Genomic DNA, 24,533 nt, shown 5'->3' on the forward strand with positions numbered 1-24,533 from the left:
CTGGGATAGTGCTGCAAGTGCAAAGCAGCAGACGGTTTATTAGCACGATCTTATTTCTGAATTGATGTGGCAAAACTGGCTGGGTGTGTGGCAGTTTACTGCTGCTCATTACACAGAGTAGAAATACCAAGTGGAGGTCCAAGCTGAAATCTCAGCTGTGTGGAGTCAATGGCTAAATAACTGATTTGAAAGCTTGAGCTGCTCTGCAAAATTGACTGTCCATTCATTTGTAATTTTGCTTCCCAGTTTGTTGATATGTAGTCAGGCAGTGGCCGTCTTATTTATTCTGACTGAATACTTTAATATGCAGTAATGTTAAAACCCTCCTTTCCTTGTGCTGCCTGTGTTTTCCATCACATGTGAGGAAACAAACTGAAGATGTGCAATTACAAGACACTTTGGTGTTCAGTGTAAACATTTTAGAGTATCCAAAACATGGCTGAGATTTATATATTTTATATGGATGTTTTCATAACACACATAAACTTTCAAATATTAGTATTCTGAATGTTAGTTTTCTGACCCAGCCAACTTCTTTCATGCATGTGTGAATAGACATAAGCAAAAACTAGTGTTTAAAAAGTTTACAGCACCACTTGAATACCAGTTGAGCGATTCCTAGTTTTTAAAGCACAATGGGACCATCACCTGCATCCACACTGGCATCCTGAATAACACAATACAGAACCAGCTGTTTCTTGAGTATAGGAAGTTATTCATGCTCACTTTCTAAGTAAACTTTACGTATTCCATAAACTTATGATTTAAGTAGAAAATACGTTTCAAAAAGATATCCAACGTCAGTGGTGGTGTTGGAAATCAAAGGGGAATTGAATTTAAATAATCATATAAATAAATAATTTTCCCCTTTGATTTCCAAATTCATTCAGTTTAGAAGTGAAAGCACAAATTCTACTTTAAAAAAGGTAGAATTTCTCATGGCATTTTCTTTTTGTTATTTATTTGCTACCTAATATTGACTTACAGCATTGGATATGTGACACAGAAGAGATGTGAAAGTGTTAGAGCTCACTTTCCCACAGCAGGGTTTGTTGATGTTATATTTGCCATCATTGCGGGTAGGCATTGAAAAATGTCATTGGCCTTGCAGATGGTGCACAAAGAAGGTGGCTTTGAGTTCCGCTCTCACAATCCAAGAGGACATAAAAAGGAACAGAACTATGCATCTACACTCTGCTTCAAGATAGCAGTTGTACAGAAAGAGTTTGAAATGCATAAGTATTGGTCACATTACTGGGCCAAATACATTTGTGGTGCTTACAGACGCACATATCACGGAAGCTGTGGATAAATTAGTTGGCCAGTGAAACAGCAGTGGAGGAGAATACAACTAGAACCCTACAACACATTTCAGGGAAGGTGCTTAATGGATACAACATATATCCTTAGAAAAAGAAGAGCACTGATACAGGAAACATTATCAAGACACCATAAAGCTAAGTATGGACAATTTGGGCCTGTGCTGATCCAGCCATCCTACAGGCAGCCTGCCCTGGCAAGACCTGTACAGTAACTGAGCTAACACCACTTACAGGATGCTAAGGGGAAGCAGAACAGGACTCTTTGTCCTCCTTCAGATAAACCCCATCAACTCTCATGGTACAGCACCAACCTTCTACAAGAAGAATGAACATCACATTAGAGTTTTGACCATGAGAATCCACATATTTAGCCTCTCAAGTCAGGATTTTGTAAAAATTTGTTTCTAAATTAGTGACAAGTCTCACTAAGCTACATACCCCATATAACACCCTTATGAGAAAACTCTTTTCCCAGCAAACACAAAAACAATGCAAGATTTTCCACTTACTGTCAACAGCAGAACAAATAAGCAATGCATCCTTCAGCGAATTGTATTTACACAGTATACCTGGACTTTGCAACAACACAAGCAGTTAAATTGCACCGAAGAATAATACATGATGATGTATTATAGTTTCAGTTAGATATATACCTAGTGATCATGCCTACAGAAAAGGTCTTGATATGCAAACCTTCTGTCCAATATGTCAGTAAATATGGAAGGCCACTGTCTATATAAAGTTCTATCAAGTGACAACACAGTATACATCAGTTGAAGATTTGTATACCTCTCTACGTTGTCATCACACATATTAAACAGAAACCATGTGATTAAAGCAACTGCATATAATCTGTTACAAGGCAAACAAGAAAACAATTAAAAAAATACCTGATGTAACAGCACATGATTTTAATTTGTTTGCATGGTAAACATATGGCCAAATTCTTGCCTTGGATATACTGCTTCACCACCACTTACGTCAACCGATTTAAGTAGTATGGTAGTTCTAATGTAAATTTAACCACTCAAACTGAGAATGTCACATCAGAGCCATACATCATTCAAACCTGTGTAACCATAATAGAAGTCAATGGGTTTATCAGGAGCATTTAGAATTTGGTGCCATGCTGTCAAAAAGCTAAACAGTCAATTATATGACTGAAGGAAAAAAAACCCCAATAGCCCTTAGTAACAGCCTGTGGTATCTTTCACACAGTTTGGAAGTATACAGTGGGATGAATTAGCTTTTTCTTGAGCATTTAAAGTCTATTTTAAACATTGTCTCAGAGGTCAAAGCATTTTAAAATTATCAGATTGCAACTTCAACTTTTAGGTGATGAAAAAGCATTGTTAAATGATGCTTAAAAAGAAGGTATTTAGACAGATATTACAATATTTTCAGAAGAATACTATGGTAAGTAAAGAGAATCAGACATGACTATCTGCAGTGACAGATTACAGAAAACTGTTATCCCTCCTGAACAATTGAAACACTCTTTTTAATAACAGACTGTAGCCCACTTATTTTATTTGATTGAAGCTTTTTAACAGCTTGAAATTTTAATTTCTTCAGGAAAACTTATTTTCTATCTCTATAAGCAAGACTGAAAAATATTTTTTCTTCAGCTACATCATACAGGACACTAGTAACACAATACAATGCTTACAGTTGGTCTTAAGTTCTTGGAAGTATTTACTTGATATTTAAAGTACGCTTACTTTAGAACTTCACTTGATTGATTTAGTAGAAGAGCATTAATCTGTGTCCAAAAGCTGAAACTATACAAATAAAAATTAGAAAAAGGGCACATTTTTAACAGTAAGTGTAATTAACCATGCAGATGAGTTACCAGCATAACTACCAATTCCTCCTTCATGAGGTTTTCAGGATTAAATGTCCTTCTGTAAGGGATATTTCATTATCCAGAAGTTATTGGTTCAAAGTTTAACTATATGAAATACAAAATTCCCCAGTAGATAGTTAGGGCAGATTATGTAACTGTCTGTTTTTACTTTACCCCTGTCCCACTAACACTCTCTCTTAAAATAAAGTCCCTCTCACCAAAAAGATAGATACGTCCCTTTTGTCCTGTGGTCTTGAAATATTTACTCATTCACTTGAAAGTCTGCTGTATTGCTTCTCACCTGTGAATCATGACTGTATCATAGAGACAGCACTTACTCAGAACTTATTTAACACATCAGCTGCACATCAGCTGAACTCTTAATCTCACTAAAAATCCTTGTTTGTGGACTGTTTCCAGGTTTCACTGAATGTAAACAGGAATGCGTCAATGCATGACATGTTAAAGATTTATACTCTTCCTTATGTACTTAAGGAGAGTAAGAATTTTAAATATTGGGGACATATAAACAAAGGGCTTAATTTCCACCCTTCTCCACACTTTCAGATTGTTATGCTCTTATGCCTTCAGTTGTTAAAGTTTGGGGGTTTTAGACCACTGGAATATACTACACACTAAGCATTCTGGAAATGTAACTCACTCTGCTCCCCCTTAAAAAAAAAAATAAAATTAAAAAAGACATGTTAGGCATTAAGGAATGCAATTCAACAGTCATCTTTTGTTTTGCTGAGTTCAGGCATTTCTGGTTTCTCTCTACTTTGAGGTACAACTGCAGAGATTAATTTTAATGCTGCTGCTGCTTTAAGTGAGATCTTTAGAAGCAGGTAGGTACATACACTAGCCGCATTAGCAAAAATGTGCTAAAAGCACCCAGGTTCTCAGTTTATGTGTTTCTAATTTGATGTTGCAGCTTCATTTGCATTGCAAATTTTACACTACTGTGTATGGTCTTCTTGGGAGCCTGTGATTACATATGCATCTCTACTGATGTATCCCATTAGAGTAAAGTGTACCTTGGCTTCCTCCTCACATAACTGATACAGCACTTAATCAGGCAACAGTAGAAGTGAAGAATACTACAGCCATAGTTACAAGAAGCTTTTAATTATTTTTTTTTTAACTAACAGCTGTCAATTCAATACTGTCCAAGATCCCTCCTACAGTGAGGAATCCCCAGCCAAGACAACATTGCAGACCTTTTGTCCTGTCATCATCTCTAAAGAACTGCCTTCAAGTTGAGAAAACAGCCTCAAAAGCACTTCCTGAGACTAAAGAGCAAAAGATGCTTGAGGATCTACTCCATTAGTTATTTTATTAACATGACAGAAAACACTCTCATATACATAGGTAAAAAAATCACGTTAAAATACAGCATTGCCTCAGAAATAGCATAGGGTTACATGAAATGTCACCAGATGGCACTATTAACATAGTCTTCAAGTTCTTTCAAGCATGCGAGCAAGTTTTTAGCCTTAAAAAAAGCATACCTATTTTTTGTTGTTGTTTTGATTGTGAGGTACACTGAAGAAGTCCTTGCAGACAGCAGACTCTTGTTACAGCCTGGGGGACAAAGTTTCTCCCAGAGAATTAAGCAGTAGCAAAGGGACAGACTATGATTCCTGGGTGCAAATCTTCTGCTGTTTACAGCTCATTCAAGGGAGTTGTGCTTGCAAGACTTCCCCGAGGTTACTGAGGACCACAGACCTCTTTTCTGAGTCTTTCCACAGGGAAGACAGCTGTCTTCAGAGCATGGTCTGTTGTCAAGGGGCAGCTGTGACAGCAGGCTTGAACTACCATGTACGTCAGTGGAGCTGTAATGTCATTGCTTTTGTCCATATGAAAAAAATCTCAAATTAAGTACACACAGACTTTCATCCCCATCTCCTAGGAGAGAACACATTCTTTCCACTCTGAACATAAAATTCTAACAGTGACAGAGAGAAGGTATATGCTAGAAACTAATCTAATTTAGTCAACTTTTGCAGAGATGTGAGGTGTACAGCAAATCCTCCCTTAAAGTGACATAACCCGGTACTGCCATTCAGTGTACAGGCAATTCATGTACTTCAAAAATTTGAAAGATATTCTGAAAATTATATAACCTTCTCTTTGTATGTCTTGCATAATGAGTCCTAAATTATTCTGTTTATGCAGATGGAAAATTATAGAGCTAAACATGGTCAACTGGATGGTGTAATGACAATATTTCAGAGAACTCAGATTTTTGTGTTATGCAATTAATTCCCGTTTTAATATTTCATAACCCTGAGTCAGATACACTGTAGAGGAAAACATCAATTAATATCCTGCAAGTACAGTCAGCTACTTCTCCTTGCCTCTTAAACACCTTTGCATAGTGGACTCCTCAGAAAGATACTCCTGAGATGCCAAGTTTTGAAAAGAATTTTTTAAATTCCAGACTGCTATATATAGTAATGAAGATGTTCCATATCTCTGTGGAACACTAGCCACTAGTGTCCTGAAAACCATCATGCAGAAATATCAGGTTACCACCTCTGACTGGGAGCGTTTCTATGTGCTTCAGATTTATTATAGAAATCCCGAATCTTCTGACAATCCTCTCAAAGAATGTGCTGAGGAGTGTAATGAATAACTCTTTGCATTAGAAAGATTCACAGGACTTTGATCAGTGTCCCAGGAAGCATCAGGTCACAATGAACTGTACAAGCTGATTAGGGTCGACCATCATCAGTCTATGTGTAAGCACTGCTGTTGTTGATTGCCAAGTCAACCATAGCAAAATATACTGAGTAATAACTATTCATAGCTGGTGTGCTAACTAGGATTTTACCTACTTAATCTGTATTGAAGTAATTTTAAGACTTTTCATCTATCAATCTAATACAACAGAAAATTAAATCAAGCCATAGTATCTTGATAAAAGAGACTAATGACTTGCATGTTAGTGGTTCATTTTGTTGCCGGTTTCATAAGAGAAGCTCAGAACTCATATCTGAAACTAGTTGAAAAAATTTTTGTATTTTAAAAATCTGAGTCAACAGCCATGTGCATTTTAAATTAAAGGACACAGTACTTCCATTCTGTGAACTTTCTTTTCCATTCTATAGTCAGCCTATGAGCTTAATTACTGAGAATTAATTAAACAGATGAAATATTAAAAAAACCCTGAACCTACCCATCTTCTCCTTTTCCCTCCATTAAAATGGTCCAGTATTTTCATTATATTTGGTCTTGTACCTCCAACAAGTTACTGTATACATCACACTGAGAATACACAAACAATCCTCAGAAATGGGTAAGGCACATGTCCTGTAGAGTTCCTTTTCTCTCCCTGGATTAGGCACTTAAGAGATCATAAACCACTGCAGCAAATCACAATTCTCAGACATGCTGAGAAACTGAGGCCAAGGTGAAAGCTACACTTTGTCAGACAACTTAAGAGCCTCTCAAGAAGTTCTCTTCTCTGTCAGCGCTTTATCTGTCCCAGCCAGGCAATCAATTACATGATGCCACATGGCGATGTCTCTTTTTTAATTAGGAACAGTCCAACCTAAATAAAATAACCAGGATACAGCTGGCCACAGCTGTGCTCCCATAAATTAATATTCCATGAGATGAAGAGCAAGCCTGTGAAGCTGACAGAGTAGCCTGGAACAACCAGGACACAGCTCATAGGATACAGCCCCTAGAATACAGCAGAGATCCTCATTCACTGCTTAGTCCTAATCCCTGCTTACCCTGCACCAGTCTTCATCCTGTATTGGATAGGAATCACGGTCCTTACCACTCTCTTCTAGTTATGGCTTTTTAACCATTTGCCAATGGCCTGCTTAGGTTTCCATTCTAGCCCAAATCCAAATTTTCAGCACAGGCTCCTCAGATTGCTGTTTCAGCCACCGGATGCCAGATGCTCTTGACAAGGTTTTTGAAACAGAGCATTTGTTGGCTTCTTTGATCTGGACCATAATTTAACCTGATCATGATACCCAGCTCTACCCATGACCATTGGCTAGGTCTGACCACTAGAACTGACTATGTATATTGCCAATGGAGATTTCCCAGACAGTTCCATTATTATAACTTTAGGGACAATATGATAGTTACACTTTTTTTTGTTTGGACTGGAAAAATGCACTTTTCTCTTGCCTCCCCTGTACTCAAAAACACCTGAGTTAATTCTGCTCAAATCTGAATACACAATAAGACTATAAGCGTAAATGATAAATGTTGTTGATGTATCTACTCGGGAATGATTCTGTTTCTTGTTGTATTCTGCTTTCCTCTGTATTCTGACATTTTTTATTAGATCCACCTGATGTTTGTGTAGATAAGCACCACTACAAAAGACCTTTGAAGTGCAAAATAAAGCCAATTATAATATAGAAGCACATGGCAGTCTGATCTATAAGATATGTGGATGTCAGTTTGGTAAAACACAGAGTTTAAAAAGAAACAGAGACCACTAAAAATGGGAGCTGCCTCTCACTGCAAACAGAATTCTTATGTGGATCACATCATCCAGCTGCAGAAAGATCTAAGATTTTGGAGCAACAGCACATGCAATGACACATGCCCTGACATAATTATAATAAGGTTGTTTTCAACACATGGAAACTTCTGGGGCAAAAGAGTGCTGGCTGCTTATGCCTTTCCTTAAGAACTGGACTTTTAACCTGATGGCTGGACATTATCTTTTTTTTTTTTTTTTTTTTTTTTTTCCCCCTGTGGAGTGCTTTGAACTATTTAATACTTCACTGCTTGCAATGGACAAGTTACTCTCTTGTTAACAAATGCCTTTCCTTTAGGGTACCAGACATCTCACACTTCCCACCATTGTTATACAACTCTTCAACCAGGATAACAGAGGCCTGTTCATTTCTAAACTGCTTAAAATTAGACAGCTAAAAACTACAACTTATGGCCAACCCTTCAGATGGCTCAGTCCTGTTCCATGTCAAGGGCTTTTGAACTTCAGCTGCAGTTCGCTGGAGCCAAGGAACACTCTCTTCACTCAGCATCTTACTGCAAAGAGCTAAGCATGGCATGGTATGCAGTTCAGAGACTTCAGATTGTTCATTTACCTAACTGTGAATTCCTATTTGTGAGTCAGAACTGTTCAGCTTGAAAGCTGCTGTAATTAAGCTGACATGCCATTCAGTGACCTTGGCATAATCCTAATGAGATCTAAGTCACAGACAACAATTACTGGAAAAATAGAGGTATGGTTCAAACAAAGGAGAAAGTACTAACATTTTCCGTGAGCAAGATCAATGTACTTTACAGCAGAGAAACATAACAAACTGCTTTATCAGTTAAGTCTCTTAATGCACCACAAAAAGTGGCTTGTACCTGGACAGTACATCTGGCAACAGAATCAGGCAAACAAATTACTCTAGGAGATTAATTAACTGCAAACTAAGGCCTTTACAGCATTTCTTTCAACAGACAAAACACAATGCAGGCATGCCTTTTTTAAAAGTCAGCAATCAATACTACTCTAGGGTCAGCTGAGTTTTGTAGTTACCATTGTACACTGGCAGGTGAGCAAAAGCCACTTATCCATGCTGCTGTCATTCCCATTGATGGTCTCCTGCACAAAGTGAGAAGTCAGGTTTGTTCTCTATTTGAGAGATTATCAGCCCTTGAAACACAGAGGTATTTTCCTCTACTTACAACTAACTGAAAAATGCATTTTAAAAGAACGTTACCATTTGATGAGTTAGTACAGAAGCACTGAAAAAGCTTCCATGTTTAAGAATGCTTTTATATCACTGCTGGCAGGTTTTATATTAAAAAAGGAAAATATATGTTAATGTCTTAATAAAACAAAGAGTTGTTAAGCAGAAGCTTTTATACTACTTTTATACTTTATACTCCAAGATTAGTATAAAAAACTAATGATGTTGTTAAGCAATAACAGCCATTTTTATCAGAAAAAGTCAAATGACAGGACAGCATATGCTGTTCTGTTATTTTGGCCTTATTTAAAATGTACAAATCCAGTTGCCAATTGGAATTTCAATCCAAGTTTAGCAAGATTAAAGTCTTGTTTACAGCTGTAGCACAGTCAGCTTTAGTTATTCTTAGAGGGCATGGTGATACTTGGGACTTGATTTCTGTTCAAGTATTTCTGAATCATCCCAGTTTATCAAAAGAAATCTGTTATTCCTGTGAAAGAATTAGTGTCTTGCAACTTAGCTATTTGTAGTGGCCTAAACCTGTGTTACTTTTCAATACACCTCTAGCAATTTAATTAACGTTCTGCCATCTATATGCCAGATGGTATAATTCCTCAAAAAAATGAGAGAAAAACTTGTGAACCTCCCCAACAAGTGGGAATTCTGAAACATCACCACTTAAACCAAAGGGCATCCACACTAAAGCTAACGTATTTTTATTACCACAAACCATGAAGGACCATATAATTGTCAAGTAGCCAAGACTGAGATACTTTGTTTGCTGTTGTAACAGGCAGCAAATGGAGCCAGCATGTTTTACACAAGAAATATTTTATGAAGTAGTATCTATGACAAACAAAAACTGAGCTTTCTGAAATTGCTCTTCTCAAAAATCAAAATGTCTGTTTACACACACCTTATGAAGCAAAACTAAGCAAAACAGGTTTTAAATAGCTTCTTTACATAAGAAAATGATTCATAACTAGCTCCAGATTCTAACACATGCACTTTTGTGGAAAGCCAATGAAGCCAAACTTCACATTTCCTGGGATGGATGTCCTGTGAGATAGGTGTATGGGCCACTATACACCTGCATGCTTCTCAGAATGCATCTCATTAACTTTTCTTAAATAATGAAACAATGGCATGATAAAATCCACCTGACCTCCTGAATACCACCAATAAGTTGTTCCAAGTGCTAATGACATTTTCACCAGGAGGCCACTTCAAGGACAGTCAGGTATTTCATTGTGAAGTGCTCAGCGTCCTGCAGAAAATACAGCAGAAACACCCTGGGGATCTTTGCTGTAAGGACAATGATCAAGCTCTTTGCTGCTTCCCTACCCTTCCATCCCATTTCTCACCCCAGCCACAAAGTTCTTACCCACAATCAACAGTTGATTTATAGCAAGGTTCAGGTTTTGCACCATGGGAACCAATGTACAAATTTAATAGATTCAAGTGCATTTTATAAGGTCATGATTAACTAGGAAAAAATACTTCCATTTTTAACAGGATTTTTTTTTCTAGCAATTACAATATGCTCCAGAATTTTCCTGTCAAAAAATGGAGATAATCTACAGAAATTGCCAAACGTTTTAAAAATCAGGCTTACTGAAAACCACCCAGGATGTTTTATGAATTCCTTCTCATATGCAGTCAACAGGTATCCTTGCAAGCCATCAAGATACTAACACTTCGCAAGTTATTACCTATTAGTTGAGTTGTAGTATACCATATGTACATAACCAGTCTATTCCAAATGCAAAATAAAATGCATGTCTAACCTCAGGAGCTATAGTGGACTAAGTGTTCAGAAATTATGATTTACCTTGGCTTTGCAGGTGGCCAGCAACATGTAAAGCTCTGGTAAGACAATCATTTGAATTTGAATGCCCATACCCGCAGATTAGCTCATCCTCCGACACTACAAAATCTTGTATATAATTATACCAGCAAATTAAGAAAACTACAGTATTTTTTCCTAACTTGAGAAGTTGTTCATCAGCTCTTCGCATCAACAACTCAAAGAAGCTTAGATGACCAAACATTGCTAGCAACTCTGGTGTGACCAGAACCAGAAGACAGAACCTCGGAACACAGCATTTTATCTTATCCTGCAGGCCAATATAGGTGAAAATACCCAAAGAAAATAAATAAGTAAAACTAACAAATAAATAAATACAACACATGTTGCCTGCTCCTTAGCAGGGACAGATGTGTTTCATTTACTGTTTTAGGTTTCCCAAAACACGTGTCTTTTCTACACAGATCACATACTTCACAACTTCCTGTGCAACTTTAAGTAACATGTTTAAATTATTTTCTTCATCTGCATTTGTTTTTGAAGTGATGACTGTTTGGGGAGGAGGGTGTTATGGCAATGACACAATGTTTTATCAGATCATGACCTTGAAAAAATTAGTATTACTGTGAATTTATAGAATGAACAATTCTTTTTCTGGGACTCAAGTCAAAACATTTTTCTTTGTAAAGATTTTAATCAACTTAAAAAGAAAAGCCTATCTGTTAATAAATTAGGTCCACCATTCATTAAGAGAAATTGCATTTTGTCTAAACTTTTAACTTCAGAAGGAAAAATATGCAGTTTCTGGAAAGTCTACTGATAAAGAAAGCCAAAATACTGAGTAAGTTCACACAAAGAACCGCAAGTACCATTCAAAAATTGGAAGAGTTCAAGCTACTTAATTCAGGTTACTCTTACCATACAAAGGGATTTTGAAAAGTAGTTCTTTTTTTAAAAAAAAAAATACCTTCAGTAAAAATGAAAACTCATGGAATACATAGCACCAGAAAGTATATATACCAAACCCACAGTAATGAGTCAGATTCTAAAACACAGACAAAACATTTCTTGTATCTTCCCCAGTGTCACTCAAGAGGTAAAATAACTGAGTTTGTGATTTTCTTCAGAACTTAATAAAGATGACCTTGTTGTTTGTATGGCTAATTTCACTAGTCCACTGAGGGAGGCTCTCAGGATCACTAAGACTGTACCTATATGGTCTTACACAGACAGAGGTGAGCTGACTCTGCCTAAGCTCTGAGCTTTCTGGATACATGCCAGAATAGATCAAAATGCCACATATCCATGATTAGTGTTGTGGACTGCTCCCACTGCACAGAATCTCACAAGTACTGTGAGGAGAAATTTTCACAACTAATACAAAATTGACTTAACCCTGTCTAGAAAGGTTGAAAATTGGAAAAAAAATGCAAATTGCAGGCATGCATAAAACAAGAATAGCCAAAACTGGTTTATTGTCCTCATCACATATGATGTAAAGCCTGCTACCTTAATTTTCTTCTCTTCCTTGTGACAGCATGTCAAAGTCATACTACATACCCACGTCCTTCCTCCTTATCCTCTAGAGAAACAAGCAGCAGCTGCAAGAAACACCCCATGCAGGCAGCAGGTTGTCTAAGAAGACACACCACAGCATCTGTTTCCAATCTCTGTCACCAGCATAGTCTGTTACAGACATGTTCTACATCCATACACCCCCAGACATGCTCTCTGTATCCGCACCTGAGACATGATTCCCCCATTACATTTAAAAGCGAATACGCAGCTGCCTCACCCTGCTGCAACCCTGCCTTGTGTGCTCTGAGCCATTAAAGGCCTCATCCTTCTCAGTTATATTAGATACTATTTGAGGAAAAAACAGTATCTCAAGATAAGTCTTGAGAGACAGATAACCTACTAGCTTTTCTCATTTTCTGGGAATATAAATAGAGCAGAGTTTTGTCTCACTCTCCTTCCTTTATAAAGACTGCATTTTTACTGCAACAACTTCTCATAGTTACTCATCTTTACCAAAGCAGTTCATTCCCATCTTTTGCTCCTCTTCAAAAACTCCTAACATTTTTGAGATAAAATTGTATCGGAACTTCAGAGTCATAGAAATCTCCAGGGTCTGGATGAACAAGTCCTCCTTCCTACAATCAATCAAGAATTCTCCTTATTCAGCTCCCTTTAGTCTTCTCTGTCTCCCTCAGGTTCAGAGAGTGACCAGTTATACTGTTTCCTTGCTGACCAGACACCATTTTTGCTTGATGGTAACAGAGGGTCTGTCACACCAGCAAAATACAGCATAAACTAGAAGGATACTAACATTTTAGCCTTCGTTCATCTGCAAAAGCCCATGGTGATGGATTCAGTGACCCATCTCTTCTTACATAATGGAAAAAAAATAAAGTACCCACATACTAGTATAATGAAAGAAGTGTAAGAACTAAAGTTAGTAAATAGAACCTGCTAAGATGAGTTCATTTTTGCTGTCTTCTAAGCCTTGCAAAGACTATCTGCAACATATGACCACCATGCATCCTGCACTGATAAGCGTTAAAGAAATGAAATAATTAATTCCAAAGCTTTTCACTGTGGGTGGCTGAAGGATGACGGGAGAAGATGAGTTTCCAAAGAGGCCATCACCATTTTTCAAGATGTGTGATGATTCAGACTCAGTACTTGAGATTAGTGTTGCATTCAGTGGCCCTTCAGCAACTCCTGACAACCTGAAACAGAAGCAGCACACCTCTGCCTTCAGAGGAAATGTAAGCTCTCACAAATAAGCATGACAGACTTTTGAGAACCTCATCACAATTAAAGCAGATCAACAATCTTGCAGATGGCTTGCTTTTAATTTGGAACCAGACTATCCATTGATTCACGGAAATGCCACATTCCCAACACAGGCTTCACAGAGATTCATTTAACTGAGTTTAACAGTCTGAGTTTAACTGGTGATATGCTTTATATTTTCAATCACTCTGCCTGCAGAGCTATCAATTATAATGATTTCTATAGTATTTGCTCAATTTGTATGTCTCCTGCCGTGACAAGTTATGCGATAATGGACCTGCTTCACTGGTGCAGACAAAAAATCAGTGTCACAACTTAGCAACTCACATTGTTAATTTACACAATGGATTCAGACCACATTTGTCCAGGCATTCAAAAGCCAAGAGTCCTTGTGAGTCAGTCAGAGCTGAGCAGCCTTGTTTCTCAACAGTGGCTCATTTTTAAAAAAGGACTCTCAATAATCTCAGCAGTCTCAACATAAATATTCCTTAGTTCAGTTTATGCATAGCCCACTCCTTTAAACAAACAAAGCACACCTCATGTTCATGCCATCTACCAACTTCTGTAACAGATTACCATCAAATACCTTAAACAAGGTTCGACAAGTGTGTCTGAATCACTTGGAAACTGTAAGATCACAGGACTGAAACTTTGTCATACCAATTATGTAAAGCCACTGGAAAGAAATCCATGTATTTTTTCAAGCAGGCAAAGCAGGCTTTTCATGGAACAAAAGAAACCTTGTCTTTTTCTATTATGTGACAACTCCTAATTAGAATCAATGATTTTTTATTGTTGGCCCAGATAAGCTTGTTTGCATAGCTGTAATTTCTTAAAACAGAAATCTGAATGTTACTAGGAAAATACATCCATTGGCAGTACAACAGACCTTGAAGAAGAACACTGGCATTGCCTGATATTTACATCTTATTAACCCTGGAGACAATTCTGCAAATGTTGAACAGTAAAGAATACAGTAAAGAGCCAAAGCAATTTAATTTTGTTTCAAAGTATTTATAGAAATCTATGAAGAGTACCCATAAAGGCATATTGTCATCTTTTTCTTGAGCTTATGCCAGCTGATGACCAATAGAAAGCATTCAAAGAGGGAGAAAAGAGAGCGAGGGAAATTATTTATAACTCTTTGTATCAAGCACACTGCTTCATGGACATATGAGGAACATTACATTTCAACATTTCATGCAGAAACAGCTCTTAAAAAAGAACTTCCTACCACAGTGACATCTCTCTAAAATGATTCACTTGTGATCTTGAACTTTGTAATGATGTGTGTTAATTCTCCAGAGCTGAGTACTCATGGAATAAAGTTGCTATATAACCTTAAATATGATGGTAAGAAAGTATCAAACCTAAATGAAAATAGTCTAAACAGGAAAAACAAGCACTCTGAGTAGATAAAGGTGATACCAGAAAACAGTCACCATGTGGTTATACCAAGGTTTAGCAAACCCAGATGCATTGAAGAGAGCCAAGTCCAATGCTAGTTCTAGACAAAACAGTCACAGCGTCCTCACTAGCTCCTCTTTCTGAATTTCATCTTCTCAGTTAGTTCAGCACTCTACACAGACACAGACTGGGCCTTCACATTGACTACCTCTAAAAAGAACTCACTGTTTCCACGCAGCCTTGTTCAGAAAGGTTTGTTCAGCAGTTATTTAGGCCCTGTTAACACAAGATCAACAGCAATTGCATTTCTGTAACCGAGAACTCCACTGCACTGGCTGTATTGGTAATACCCTTGTCCAGGAAGACTATTTCCACCACTTATAGGGAGAGCCCACCATCATCATCTTCTGGACAGTGCTTAATCCCTACACTGTCCAAGTCCTTTGGAAACCTACCTTGCAAGTACCTATCTGTAAAAGTACACAAGCTTTTAGCATCTGCTAAATGCCACCTCAGCTAATTGGGACTACAATGGCAGTAAAATAGAATTGCTTCAGGGATCTGAGTGAATCAGCTGATTCTTGTCTTCCTCGGTCTTTGGGCTACTGTGCTGGAGGCTGAGGGGAGACCTTATTGCTCTCTACAACTACCTGAAAGGAGGTTGTAGCCAGGTGGGTGTCAGTCTCTTCTCCCAGGTAGCAAGTGACAGGACAAGAGGAAATGGCCTCAAGTTACACCAGGGGAGGTTTAGACTGGATACTAGGAAAAATTTCTTCACCAGAAGGTTGTCAAGCATTGGAACAGGCTGCCCACGAAATTCACCATCCCTGGAGGTATTTAAAAGATGTGTAGACTTGGTGCTTAGGGACATGGTTTAGTGGTGGACTTGGCAGTGTTACATTTATGGTTGGACTCGATGATCTCAAGGGTCTTCTCAAACCTAAATGATTTTATGATTCTATGTAAATATGTGGATAAACCTGTGTTCAAGACATGCTGTTGAAATCAATGGAATCACTGAGTTGTGTGTCACTGACTTCAGTATTCTGCCTGAAAGAATCTCACTAAAGTCTGTGTGACCATTACTCTGCAACTTACCCTTTAAAAATTCACAGGACCAGTCCCTTCTGTTGATTACTTTAAGCATTAAGTCAGTAAAAATATCATAAAGTAAATCTGAACGCTGAAAAAAAAGTCAAAGAATACTTTAGCATGTCCAAATGTTTCAGAATATATTTGCAATTGGTTTGCAACATATTTAACTGGTGCAATCATACTTGCACAAAAAAGGTACATGGCATTTTTCCATTTCTTAATTACTCTGTACAAATAATCCAATGACTGTTCTATGATGCTTAATTCTCAACATTTGTTTTTAAAGCCTATGTTCACAGATAAACCATCAGACTTAGATGTCTGGGATGTTCTCCACAGAGCACCAGAAGCATTAATTAAACCTCTAATCCTTAGGAAATCAGTGTCAATCACATGAATAAAAGCCAATGGTGTGCTTACCTTTGCTTAAAACTGTATTTCCTTTCTGAAGAAGTTAACATTGCAATGCACAGTATAATCTATTAACTAGTTCCCTCTACTTCTCTTTTCCTTTCTTTAAAACAGAATCATGTTTTCTGGGAATGGTTCCTGTCTGTTTCTGTTGTGACTTTATCATAACTTGCATTTTCTGTTTTCCCATGAGATATTGTTAGGCTTTTCTATCAGTAACTGGAAAGCTTCATAGTTTACTCACTCTGTTCCTGATACAGGTCCAGCCATCAATCAAACAGGGATGCTGAAAATGCAAAGTAAAACTGGCAGAAAAGTGCAGAAGCTATCCAAAAAGATTTTATGGCTCGGAGAGTAATCCAATTTCCAAATACTTCACACAGACGTGCTCCAGAACTACAACCTTAGCATTAGTCCCCCAGCTTTGAGTTCAAGTAATTTTCTAGTTTAAAACCAAAACCAAAGACCAACCTCTAAATTTTCGGTAATGGAAATTTTGGCAGATACAAAGTTTGATTTGGGATTCCACATTTCAAGTAGATGAAATTTTTAAAAGTGCTTCATTTTTTTAGCTTACTATTTATTTATAGTTTGATACAGCAATGAAAAAAAATCTCAAAAATGTACCACTAAAATCATGCTACAGGGAAATGAAAATAAATAAAACATAATATTTGTGCCTATCTATAAGCACAAAGAGGTAATAAATTAGAAACTCTTCCACACAAACATAAGTGTTTGTGCAATTAGGAATGTTCACTGTTATTATTCCATACTTCACAGTTATGTTCTGGATTACAGTGAAACTAAAGAGATGCCTGTTTGAAAAAGTTCATTAAAAAACTGTCTTAAATTTTCCAAATATCTAAGCCAAAAGGCAAGATAAGCTGGTTCAAATACTTAACAGGAAAATCAAATTATTCATTAGAAGAACAAGAATAAAATTAGAGTTTTCATAAATATTATTCTGTAACATAAAATATGGTTCTCTGGCTATCATTTTTCACTGTCACTAGTTCTACATCTAAATGTAGAAAGGAGTTTGCTTTGCATTTTTGAAGCATAAAGAGATACTTTGATATTAAAGGTCAGTACTTTGGATACCACAAGACTTCAGGTGCTCACTGAACTCAAGTGGAAGTTGTGCATCTTAAGCAGCCACAGAAAAAGCTCATATAATTTCATTTTGAACTATGGACGCATTATGTATTTTACACTAAAAGAATAATATTAAAAGAGCATTAATACAATTGCTGAGAGGTAAGATTTATTAGCTTGGGCTAGATGCCGTCTGATGCAATTACATGAGTTTGAGCTGTTTGTGGAGGCACACTCACAATTAATAATTTGCTTGTCCTTTAAACAGCTAAAACATCATAACCAAAATCAGTGGGTTACTAAGACTGCACAAACTTGTGAGAGTTAGGAAGTCTTAGCTTTATGGTTGCAAATTAAAACTCAGCTTTTCTATGTCTATACACCATGATATAGCCTAATTACTCACACATCTCTGCCTTTTCCATGGTAGTTGTGTTTCAGTTAGTTTACTGAATTAGTGAAAAAATGGGCAACAGGCAACTATAAACTTGGTATTTTCTAACTTTCAGTAACTGGACTCTACAATTAAATTACTGTTCTTTTAACAGTAAGACTAGTTGCTCAATTTCTACTTTAGTGTAGTGAAAAATTCTTCTGCAAGCATATAAGCAAAAACAAATTAAAAAATTTTTATAGTTTCTATTTTGTCAAGACTTCAGTGCAATATAGGATTTGATATGGTCTTTTGTATCATCAAGAAACAGTGGCATGTACTGTACATAAAATACATAGTACAGGTCATATGTAACACACCATATGAAGGCACACTGCTGAAGTCTGAAGATGGAAAAAAATTCCCAATCATTTTTATAGAACCCATTTCTGTTTTTAATCAAAATTTCATCTTGAACACAATCTTCCAAGCACATGTTCTTCAAATAGCACACACACATCTATCTAAATACTCATGCTCACCTAAAGATGTTTACTCGTGTCTCAAAGAAGCATTATATAAGCGTTTTAAGTTTTATGGTCTTTTTTTTTTTAACCATAGCTTCTGTTTTATGTGCTTAGTAGACTGATGTGCTGTGGGATAATTTCAGATATTTAGCAGATGTTAAATGGATGTTGCTTCAAATCTGACAGGAATACTAGCAATTTTATCGGTTTAAATCACATCAAGCAGCTGTGATAAAAAGTGCAGTATATGTATTATTTTCCCATACTTTAAAATAGTGATGGCATTGTGCTGAAGCATAGCTCAGAACTTACAGAAAGCAAAAAGATTGAATTCAGTTTCAAAAGGGGAAGCATTCTTAGTGTACCTGAACGAAACTGCAGAGAGCTTGAAATAGATCTCTAACAACATGCTGTTGCTATTTACACCAGAATAAATATATTAAGTTTATTGTTTGCATAGCATGACAATAAGGCTAATTAAGTACCTTTTATTGCAGCTGAACTTGAAAAGTACAAAAATACTCACTACAAAAGAAGGAACGAACACTGAGTAGAAAATAAATAAGCTCACAGGTACAGCCAAAGAGAGCAAACGATCAGCATTTGCCAACTGCTGCTGTGGAGTTTCCACAGCCACTGGGAAATCTCTTTTCTTCTGATCCAGAAGAAATCTAAGGGAATCTTAGATATCATTGTGTGGTAACTGCTGGCAAACGTTACAGATTTTATCTTAACTACTGGCATATTAACTGCTTGCATTTCAACATAAATTTTTCATTCACCTTTCTCTTCTTTAACTTATTCCTACAAAGTACAAGCTAATGCATAGATTAATAAATAAATACAACACAATTGAACCTGCCATACCTACTTCATATAAAGAAGTTTAGGAATAGACACTAAATATATATTAACATGTCATGAATAATTTTTTTTAGTCTTTAAACCAGGTCATTGAAAAGAAGAATGCATTCCAGATGCAGTAAGTTGGAATAGAACCTGAAAGATGTTCTAATGAACTGTAAGGGAGCCCAATACATTTTAATAGCTATTTAATGAATTCCTATTCCAAACAAGTCAACTTCAGGTGAGGCCTCTTGCATGCAGGTACTCTTCAACTTCACAAATTTCTATGTAATAAAGCAAGGCCAAGCATACTCACCTACTTTGGCTTCCAATATAAAACAAAATGCAGGACTCCATGAAATTAATGCTTTTTAAAATCAAAGTGCATTTTTTAGAATAAGAACAAATCTTCTAAAAATGTGCAGGAGTGAAAAATAACACCATGATTTTTCAGTACACAGAGAAAGTATATTGGATCAAATTGCCAACACCTAATCTGAACATGCAGCTTCGGCAGCAAATTCACATAATGCTGGAAAAAAAGAGCCTGATTCACAGAAAAACAACAATACAAAACAAATCTATCACAATCAGTATGCAATTATTTTCCACTTCACCCTACTTACCTTTGTACAGAGCGACAAGTATGTTCTGAGTTTTTGACCTTAAGAATGCTTGACTTCAAGTTTGGATCTGCTTATCATGATCATCACATGTTTTTATGTGCTGCTATCTAATTAATACTCACCCTATAACACTTTATCTTCCAGAATCAAAGAAGACTGCTCATCCAGAACAAGAAGGAACTAATGACTAGAGTATCGCTTGTAGCTGTAGTTTATCACTTCAAATTTTTGTTACATAGATAAATAGAAACTAGTCCCTATGTGGCAAAACAAATGCTGAGGTCAAAGGAATACTCTATTTTGCTCTGATTTTAACTATAAGCACATCCAGTACTGCAGTCCTAGCTGTCCTTCAAGTCTCTTCTCAAATATATGATTTCATCATCACAGAGCAATAACTGAGAATATTAAGATTATTTTATCAAGTTCAGCTTATGATTAGCTGTGCATCTGATTCCGCATTATCTCTATTAGTGTTACAATAATGCAACTTAGAAGCAACCCTGACCTTGTGTTACTAAAACCTTGTAAAGCTTGCTGAACTCTCACAGCAATCCATTGGGATACACAACACAGTATATAATAATACACTTTCAACATTCAGCTGCACAGAAACAAGTACTGCGTGATAAATATACTGACTAGCACCCATTGCAATATATGCTTAATGAGAAGATTGTCTCTTGCAAAATGTTAGGAACCATCACACATAAAATGCTCACACAATGACTATTGTATGATGTCACTAAGGTGACTAGTGTAACTGGCTGTCTTTGATTACAGGATGTTTTGATATGTTACATTAAGACCTACTACTTCTGCTATGTTCTCTGCAGTAAATCTGGTTGGTTCACATAATAGATGTGTATGTGGCATTCTTCCTTCCCTGTTTGGTCTACTAGACTGCCTCTTACTAGTGTGCAAACTGCAGTGGACATAAGACCTTTACTTTATAACGATTTTAGAGGAAGAGGCATCCTACATGTAAAACCAGAAAATAAATTATAGAAAGACCCTAGGTGGACAAATAAAGATCATGAAGGGATTGTTTTGATTTATCACTTAAATGCATAAATTCATACAGGTTTGCTGAAAAGTTTCAGATTTCTTTTGCATAATTTTTTGTTAATTACAGGAATAATACTTCATTATTATCTTGCCCAAAATATTCTCCCTAATACCTCACTTAAAATCTCAGCTTAAAACCTTAAATTGTATTGATATGGTTGTAAATTTCACTGCTTGGTGAGAAAGGTATGAGGTCTGGCTGAAGTACAGTTTCCTAAATATATTGAGAGACTTCCAGACCATGGCCCCCCTGACATTAGAAAGCCAAATAAGTTTTTCCAAATTCACACCATTTGTGAAATGGTAAAGGAAGAAAGCAGCAAGCTGTTTCACTCAAACCCTGCTAAAGAATGCCATTTCCGCATGCTTGTCCCAAGAAAGGGGGCCTATGTTCCAGATTTACACTGACGGTATAAGGGTTATCATGTCACCCTGAGTATTTTTGCAATTCATTAGACTTCTACACATGAAAGCATGATAAGCATGTGGCTGCTGCTTATGATATGCAGACTTCATGGAACTTGGCTCTATCCAGCAATACTTGCTGAAGTTCAGCAAAATTAATCACACTTTTTAATGTTTATGAAAGCAATCACTCTTTGAGAAACTCATATAGATGCCTCTCATTTTTTTTGTGACACAGCATGACTTGACACACACTTTAATTTAGGTTTAGTAATCTCAAAAACATTATCAAATGAAGTACCTTATCCATTTAAACATCAACATATTTATCATCAGTGAATGATCATTCCTTCAAAGCTAAGGACTCCTCAAGGAGGCCTCATACTCATGAGAAGGTCACTGTAAGCACCCTTTCTAAACAGGCAGGGCAGGGAGTACAGAGGGCTACTAAAACAATGTTTTCCCCAATCTTACCGGATCCCTCATTGTAACTCTCCTACTAGAAGGACCCTGGGTACTCGCATTATTCTTTTTCCAGTGCTCTTTCACCATTCCTGCCCTCTTTCTTCATATAGTCATCTGTTCTCACTCATCTGCTGATGTCTGTCTCCATCTCTTTTTTTCCATGTGCTATTCCCTTGAAAAATTACTTTCTTGACTCCTAATGGTTCTTTTTTCTCCTTCTCTCTCTCCCCACAAAGCTGATGAGAAATCCCTGAGGAGGAACTGAAATTAATGGTAATATATCTGGACAGCAGAAAAGAGAATATTATGAAATTAAAAAAAAAAAAAAATACTCAGCAAAGAGCCTGAGTTCAGGCTCTGGTGTGACAAAAGGGAAGGATAAAGAGTCTTCCTAGCATTGTGACACAATTTCTACCAGGTCCTTTAAATTCAAGAGAGAAATCTGGGAACATATCTGCTCTCCCTGAAGGAGATTGGCCCTTTGAAGTAGCAAAAGTGAAACAAAAATTTTGCTCTGTCTACCGAACAAACAAACATCTGCATCATATTAAGAAAATTATCCAACTAGGCACACACTGAAATAGTCTCCTACCACCAATTTATATTTCACAACATATAAACAAATATGTTGTTTTTCAAGTGAATAATAATCAGCAGTTATTCCTAGATATTATATATTCATTGTTTTGTTAGGTTATGCTGAGGACTGGAAACAGCAGTGGTGAGGCTGCTTTCTGCTGATACTCAAAACGCACTTAATAAGGGTAAGCTAATCATCATCCAAAATACAGACTATATGTAAGGCCAATCAAGAATCTGAATTACAGAGATTATAGATGGTTCACTGGAGTCTAACCATAAACTGATTCTAGGGTTTACTGGCTAGATTGCTACCCCATGTGATTACATATGTGTGAAACTGACTTGCAGTGACCCTAAGAAAAACAGCAAGAAAAACATGACTTTGGGGGTTGAACGCTCACAGCTAGAAACAGAAACTGTTATGTGTTTTATTCCCACTGTATTCATGGAAACAGGGCTGTGGGTCTGTTTTTTGTTAGTAAAAAAACAAACAACTGCTTTAAAAAATACCCAACTCTTCTTAGTTTCTCATGGTAACATTATGGAAGATCCTGAAAATTCCTCAAGTCAAAAAGGAGTAACACAATGCAACAATATTTCAGGATAAATTGTGCCATTTGTTCAGCAGCACTTTTCCTGCGCGTATCCTTCATGCAGGATGGTACTTAAATTTTGCTTTATGACAGTCTACTGTGTCACTTTTGCAGTCTGCAGTAAAAGTTTATAAATTTAGAAAATAAAATTTTGTCTAATCCTATCTGTTGGCACATATCAAATTAAAGAATAGCTTTGCTTTCTATCTAGGTGGAAAGATGCAGCAGTCATTCATTCACGCAGACTAGTTAAAAAAGCACACCATTAACTAGGAAAAACAAAGGCAGAATCACAACTTCTCTATATTTTCATGAGTAATATAGAGCCTTTATTGGTGAGAGAGACAGAATTCAGACTTACTGTGCATTTGTTTGGCTTCTCTCCTGAGTGGACTCTCATGTGAATCAGCAGTTTATAACGGGCATTAAACGGCTTGTGCCTTCGTGGGCACCCTGCCCAGAAGCAAGTGAAGTCCTCTCCCTTCCTCTGGTCTATATGGATCTTCTCTATGTGCCGCACAAGTTCCTCTTGCTGGTCATACAGTGCACCGCAGTCAACCCAGCAACAGCCATGCTTGCCATGGAAATCGTCTAGCTCACCATCTTCATCAAGCAGGGAGCCTGGGGCAGAAGGAGGCACGGGCAGCGGGTGACTGCGACTGGGGAGGCTGTGCGGGAGCCGGTGCTGGTGAGCATGGTATGGTGGGGGTGGTCCTTGTGGAGGAAGCGGGGGCAGCAGGGGTGGAGGAGGCATGTCCACTGTACGGCCTGAGAATTCATCCAGCCGTCCATTTTTCAGGACGCCCACCACCTGGTTGTCCATGGGTGGCACACCCTGGTGGATCAACATGTTACTTGTGGCAGCCATCTGCAAGCTGGCTTGCTCCAGCTGCTGCATCCGCTGGTAGTCGCCAGCCCCGTTCTCAACATAGCCTGGGAAGGTGACGTTGCCATTAGCCATGAGAAGGCCGTTCTGGGCAGTTGGAATAGAGCAATTTGGGGGTATACAGCCTCCTCTCACTCCCAAAAAATGTCCATAGACCTCAGGCTGTGGGGAGACGTTTGCTGGTGATGTCCTAGAGCTGTTGATGTAGGCCACCAGAGAGGTGGGGGACGTACAGATGATTGTATTGAAGTCGATTCCAATGCCATCCGACAGAGGAGACAGAGAGAGTGCTCTCTTTTTGGAGTGGGCTGATTGAGACCGGGCTGAGGAATGGCAAGGACTAGAGTAAGGGGAATGCTTATTTTCCACACCATATAAGTAGGACGGTAACGAGTTAGAGACGCAGTTACTGGACGCAGATGTTCCAGGTGAAAAATTTAGTAAGTCCCCCAGCTCACTGCCATTTTGTAAACCTTCGTCAGGAGGAACAGAAGGAAGTGTCCTGTATGCATGTGACCACTCTTGCTTAACACTCAAAGTGGACTGACTTTCTGACAAGCTTAACGTTGTAGAGGCCAGAGACTCACGTGACAAGAGCAACCTGGAATAAAGGCACAATAAAGTAATTAAGCAGTTAGACAACGCAGCAGTGGTTTTTCTATCTTCACACACACATAAGGTTAAAGAAAGGCTACA

General features: G+C 37.5%; 1 protein-coding gene across 2 annotated transcripts in view; it reads right to left on the minus strand.

The window, feature by feature from the left end:
- GLIS3 (GLIS family zinc finger 3) overlaps positions 1 to 24,533 on the minus strand; it is a 176,477-nt gene that overhangs the window by 106,411 nt on the left and 45,533 nt on the right. For both annotated transcript variants that reach the window (XM_075020016.1, XM_075020014.1), the window contains exon 3: positions 23,313 to 24,438. In XM_075020016.1, the coding sequence (XP_074876117.1) occupies positions 23,313 to 24,438 (1,126 nt within the window). The remainder of the gene's footprint in view (positions 1 to 23,312; positions 24,439 to 24,533) is intronic.

This window comes from Buteo buteo, chromosome Z, assembly GCF_964188355.1.
Source record: "Buteo buteo chromosome Z, bButBut1.hap1.1, whole genome shotgun sequence".
Lineage (NCBI taxonomy): Eukaryota > Metazoa > Chordata > Aves > Accipitriformes > Accipitridae > Buteo > Buteo buteo.